The sequence below is a fragment of the Hyalella azteca genome, unplaced genomic scaffold (assembly GCF_000764305.2).
Source record: "Hyalella azteca isolate HAZT.00-mixed unplaced genomic scaffold, Hazt_2.0.2 contig4592, whole genome shotgun sequence".
In the NCBI taxonomy this organism is placed as follows: Eukaryota; Metazoa; Arthropoda; class Malacostraca; order Amphipoda; family Hyalellidae; genus Hyalella; species Hyalella azteca.
Genome location: NW_025934805.1, coordinates 20,406 through 26,995, shown reverse-complemented (window position 1 = coordinate 26,995; position 6,590 = coordinate 20,406). Strand labels below are relative to the sequence as shown.

General features: G+C 40.5%; 1 protein-coding gene across 1 annotated transcript; it reads left to right on the top strand.

Annotated features, from left to right (window-relative positions):
- Positions 1–3,044: 3,044 nt before the first annotated feature.
- On the top strand, positions 3,045–4,526 carry LOC108677657 (keratin-associated protein 6-2-like). The gene is made up of 2 exons (XM_018165910.1): positions 3,045–3,410; positions 4,497–4,526. The coding sequence occupies exons 1-2, from the start codon at positions 3,045–3,047 to the stop codon at positions 4,524–4,526; spliced, it is 396 nt and encodes a 131-aa protein (XP_018021399.1).
- Positions 4,527–6,590: the final 2,064 nt, after the last annotated feature.

Sequence of the window (6,590 nt, the reverse complement as noted above, 5' to 3'; positions counted from 1 at the left end):
AAATTATTCATTTTATATACGATGGTAAAACATCTTGAAATTGAGGAACTACATTAATTCCCGATTGAAATCCAGATGGATATTTTTTCCGAGTTTCAAACTGCTTTTTAATTGACAAATGTCGTAAAGTAAAACCAACGACACATATGAAATTAAATGGAATTCGATTTAAATTTCACTTCAAATCATTTAGAAAATTTTAATTTTTGAAAGAGTGAATATCTGACGTTAAGCGTTCACTGTAGCGACATTCACTGTAGCGGCGTTCACTGTAGCGACATTCACTGTAGCGGCGTTCACTGTAGCGACATTCACTGTAGCAGCGTTCACTGTAGCAGCGTTCACTGTAGCGACAAGCAGCGTTCACTGTAGCAGCGTTCACTGTAGCAGCGTTCACTGTAGCAGCGTTCACTGTAGCAGCGTTCACTGTAGCGGCGTCCACTGTAGCAGCGTTCACTGTAGCGGCGTTCACTGTAGCAGCGTTCACTGTAGCAGCGTTCACTGTAGCAGCGTTCTCGCTACATTTATCTAAATATGTCAGCTAATCTCTTAAAGAGCACGTATCGCTCCATCATTCGTCACCTCTTCATGTCGCTCTCAGGGCAATTAGTTGCTCTCTTTAATCTCACTCTTTAATTAACTAACTCAACATAATCTGCTCTTATCAATAACGCTGAGCGCCGTGATGCTCTTTAAAGCGACATAAGTGAAGAGCTAAGCTGACTTTAATGGCGTTATTTACCGTCAGGAATATTTCCCTGCACCTCAGTAGCCGACGAGCTTCCGGCGTGAGTGGTTGTGTACCGCGCTGCTGCCGCCTCTCCTACACTGGAACTCTGCATTCCATTCTTGTATCGACGACGCATTATAATGTATTCTTGATGTTTATATATAATATATGTGTTTTGTTAAGGTTTATGTGTTATTTTAGATGTATATTTTGAAGCTCATCGCCCAAGGGTTTGTTGTTTTTGAAGGAGAAAGAAAATTGAAGTCGACAGCGGGCGAAACTCCACGGGGGGCAGCACCAGCATTTCCCTGCCCCGTACAAACTACACGGGGGCGCCGTGTTATTTTTTGGTTTATTGATAATTTCAACATTAATTAAATTGGTATTAAATTATTTAAATTATTATCAATAAATAAAATCGTCCGATATTGAATCAGTTCACCCGCATTTAACTAATCACGAAGAATTCGTGTCATTGTTATAAGTGATTGGTGCTTTAAGATTGGTGCTATAAATAACATTAGGTTTAATTTATTGATAAAAAAGGTTATATACAAACGTTATAAATTATTATATTATAAAGGCTAACCTCAAACCGGCCATGTTAATTGATAATGTGGGCTACGAAATCTATATACGATTGCTATGTATTAATGTGTGTGTGATCTTCCATGACACGCTTAGAACTTGAATTAGGTTTAAATTAAGCTTAAATTAAGCTTAAATTTTTATTAAATTAACCTTAAATTAGGCTTATATTAAGCTGAAACTAATTTCAAATTAGGCCTCAATTGAGCTTAAATTAAGCTTAATGATGATAATCTGTGCTGTCATGATTATGAGCTGTAAATATCATCACATGCGATGATTATGAGCTGTAAATAACAGCGGTTGATTATAAGCGATAACAGTAGCAGCTGGAGCGGCGGAACCGGAACTGGAACTCTTCCGGCAAACCAATTTCCGTTAATGATAACCGTGACGGCTGACGCCACATGTGGCATGTGGCATATGGCATGTGACATGTGGCATGTGGCATGTGGCGTTGTTATAGACGTGCTTATTACTTAAATATATTGAGTGTTTGTGATGATAGCATTTATGGAAGAACACAGCCCGTGAATGTTTCGGTGCAAGATTGAATTTAGAGAGAGGAGAAGCAATAAATCCCCCCTCCTTCCCCACTCACGGCCAAATGACGGTAATTACACGTTTATTTCGTTGAAATAACGGCTAAACGCCGTTGAAAATAACGTTGAAAAATAATAACGTTGAAATAACGGCTAAAAGACGTTGAAAATAACGTTGAAGAAATAATAACTTTGAAAAAACGATTATCTAAACCCCTTATCTAAACCCCTTATCTAGACCCCTTATCTAGACCCCTTATCTAAACCCCTTATCTAAACCCCTTATCTAAACCCCTTATTTAAACACCTTATCTAAACCCCTTATCTAAACCCCTTATTTAAACCCCTCATCTAAACCCCTTATCTAAACCCCTTATCTAGACCCCTTATCTAAACCCCTTATCTAAACCCCTTATTTAAACCTCTTATCAAAACCCCTTATTTAAACCCCTTATCTAAACCCCTTATCTAAACCCCTTATCTGAACCCCTTATTTAAACCCCTTATCTAAACCCCTTATCAAAACCCCTTATCTAAACCCCTTATCAAAACCCTTATCTAAACGCCTTATCTAAACCCCTTATCTAAACCCCTCATCTAAACCCTTTATCTAACCCCCTTATCTAAACCCCTTATCTTAACCCCTTCATGCAATTCCCATTGGGAATCGCACAGCAATGGTTGGAATATTCCCGATTCCCAGCCCGTATTCCAGGATTCCAAATATCACCGGGATTTTTTTCGAGCGATTCCCACAATTTGATTTTGGGCATCATTCCCATTCCAAGAATTCGGGAATTCCCACACAAATTCCTGGCCGTGGAAATCTGGAATTTGTCGCAGGCGCGAGTAATGATGTGGGAATGGGGAAGTGGGAATGGTGAAGTGGGAATGGGGAAGTGGGAATGGGGAAGTGGGAATGGGGAAGTGGGAATGGGGAAGTGGGAATGGGGAAGTGGGAATGGGGATGTGGGAATGGGAATGGGGAAGTGGGGAAGTGGGAATGGGGAAGCAGGAATGGGGATGTGGGAATGGGGATGTGGTAATGGGTCATGCCACAATAAGTGCGTCATGCCACAATAAGTGAGTCATGCCACAATAAGTGGGTCATGCCACAATAAGTGGGTCATGCCACAATAAATGAGTCATGCCACAAAGTGGGTCAAGTTGACTCACCTCTCACGATGGGGGAGAAGACCTTGATCATGGGGGTGTGGGGAGGGTGGGAGGCGCCTGCAAAAGGGGGGAGGGTTAGTGGTTACGGTTACAGCTACGGTTACGGCTACGGTTACAGTTACAGTTACGGTTACGGCTACGGTTACGGTTACGGTTACGGTTACGGTTACGGTTACAGCTACGGTTACGGCTACGGTTACGGTTACGGCTACGGTTACGGCTACGGTTACGGTTACGGCTACGGTTACGGCTACGGTTACGGTTACGGTTACAGCTACGGTTACGGCTACGGTTACGGCTACGGTTACGGTTACGGCTACGGTTACGGCTACGGTTACGGTTACGGTTACAGCTACGGTTACGGCTACGGTTACGTCTGTCTCTTATACACATCTAGATGTGTATAAGAGACAGCCCTTCATCTAAACCCCTTAACTAAACCCCTACTCTAAAGCCCTTATCTAAACCCCTCATCTAAACCCCTTATCTAAACCCCTTATCTAAACCCCTAATCTAGACCCCTCATCTAAACCCCTTATCTAAAGCCCTTATCTAAACCCCTTATCTAATTCCCTTATCTAAACCCCTTATCTAAACCCCCTATCTTAACCCCTCATCTAAACCCCTTATCTAAACCCCGTATCTTAACCCCCTTATCTAACCCCCTTATCTAAACCCCTTCTCTAAACCCCTTCTCTAAACCCCTTCTCTGAACCCCTTATCTAAACTCCTTATCTTAACCCCTTATCTAAACCCCTTATCTAAACCCCGTATCTAAACCCCTTATCTAAACCCCTAATCTAGACCCCTCATCTAAACCCCTTATCTAAAGCCCTTATCTAAACCCCTTCTCTGAACCCCTTATCTAAACCCCTTATCTAAACCCCTTATCTTAACCTCTTATCTAAACCCCTTATCTAAACCCCGTATCTAAACCCCTTATCTAAACCCCTTATCTAAACCCCTTATCGAAACCCCTTATCTAAACTCCTTATTTAAACCCCTTATCTAAACCCCTTATCTAAACCCCTTATCTAGACCCCTTATCTAGACCCCTTATCTAAACCCCTTATCTAAACCCCTTATCTAAACCCCTTATTTAAACACCTTATCTAAACCCCTTATCTAAACCCCTTATTTAAACCCCTCATCTAAACCCCTTATCTAAACCCCTTATCTAGACCCCTTATCTAAACCCCTTATCTAAACCCCTTATTTAAACCTCTTATCGANTGGGAATGCTGTGGCGTGGGAATGCTGTGGCGTGGGAATGCTGTGGCGTGGGAATGCTATGGCGTGGGAATGCTGTGGCATGGGAATGCTGTGGCGTGCTGTGGCATGCTGTGGCTAGAAGCACTGCAATAAATTGCTTCCATTGTTGCGAGTCAAAGGAGCTTCCCTCGGAAAGAAAATTTAGAGGGTTTTACCTTTGAAAGGTTTCCCTTGGTCCCCTCGTTCAGAGGAACCCTCGCTGTGGCAACATTGACTGACATACGAGGTCTTTCTAGCGGGAATTCCTGAACGTTTTCCGAGGGAAATCGCTAAAAGAAACAACTCAATTGTGGGGAATGCTAGCTTGTCGGATGCAAGAAGATTTTTGCAACGAGAATAAAGGGGAAACGTTTTTATTTTAAAGTAAAAGTTTTACAATTTAAATTAAAATAATAAATAACTAAAATAATAATATTTTTATTAACTTAAAATAATAATATTTTATTAACTTAAAAATAATAATATTTTATTAACTTGAAAATAATAATAAAGCTAACAAATAATTTTTTAACTTTTTGCTCAATGTCCATATAATTCTTTAACATTTCTTTTCAGGTTACATTTGTTTTGTTTTGATTCTAATTTCCAGAATAAAAATTTCATTTATCTGGAAAACAAACTCTGTCTATTTTATCCCGTGAATTTTACTCTCAATATATTTTTCAGTGAATTTCCCCTCTACATTTCCCTCAGTTCTACCCTCGTCTCTCCCTCCCGCCAAAAATCTGGTCAGTAAAACGCGATCGTTGAACGCACTGCCGGTTTTAGAGGCTATAAACGCTGGCGTTCACTGCAGCAGCGTTCACTGTAGCAACGTTCACTGTAGCAGCGTTCACTGCAGCAGCGTTCATTTTGTAGTAGCACATAAAATCGCTGAATAAAGCCACTTACAAGGGACTATTTTTTAACCTAATAAATATACTACATTTTTATATATAATATATAATTTAATGTAACACCTTATTATATCTAATATATAAATTATTATAATACATAATTATAACTAATATTCAATTCAATATAATAACATTATTATTTATAATACCTAACTAATATAATATATTATTTTATCTAATACGTAATCTAATATTGCACAGTATTTTATTGAATATATAACCTGATATAATACATTACTATTACATCTAATATATAATGTAATATAATATATTATTATAACGAATATGTAATCTAATATGAAACATTTTTATATCTAATACATAATCTAATACAATAGGTTTTTATATCTAATATATTATTTAATATAATTCATATAATATCTAATCTAAAATGTAACATAATACCAATTATTTTTAATATATAATCAAAAATGATACCTTATTATACCTCATATATAATCCAATAACACATACCAAACATGGGTATTATCAACCATTAATGTGTGCCCCCAAAAGACAGTAAGTATATTAAATTTCAATTTGTTTCGGTCCCCCCTCAAGGCAAAGAAAACAGCTCCGTTTTCTTTAATCTAAACCTGATCAGATTTGCAGGATAAATCTCGGGGATCTCCGCTGCCAAATCCAGGATTTGTTGGGATTTCAGGCGTTGGGAAAACAACGGACATTATACACCAGGGATAGGGACATCGCAGGGGCAACCCGCAGGGGAAATCCACGCTGGATTGCCATTTTGGAGCCGCGGGCGTCGACAATATCCATTAATATCCCTTGCAGGGAGCCAATATCCACTGCAGGGAGCCAATATCCACTGCAGGGAGCCAATATCCACTACAGTGAGCCAATATCCACTGCAGGGAGCCAATATCCACTGCAGGGAGCCAATATCCACTGCAGGGAGCCAATATCCACTGCAGGGAGCCAATATCCACTGCAGGGAGCCAATATCCACTGCAGGGAGCCAATATCCACTGCAGGGAGCCAATATCCACTGCAGGGAGCCAATATCCACTGCAGGGAGCCAATATCCACTGCAGGGAGCCAATATCCACTGCAGGGAGCCAATATCCACTGCAGGGAGCCAATATCCACTGCAGGGAGCCAATATCCACTGCAGGGAGCCAATATCCACTGCAGGGAGCCAATATCCACTGCAGGGAGCCAATATCCACTGCAGGGAGCCAATATCCACTGCAGGGAGCCAATATCCACTGCAGGGAGCCAATATCCACTGCAGGGAGCCAATATCCACTGCAGGGAGCCAATATCCACTGCAGGGAGCCAATATCCACTGCAGGGAGCCAATATCCACTGCAGGGAGCCAATATCCACTGCAGGGAGCCAATATCCACTGCAGGGAGCCAATAT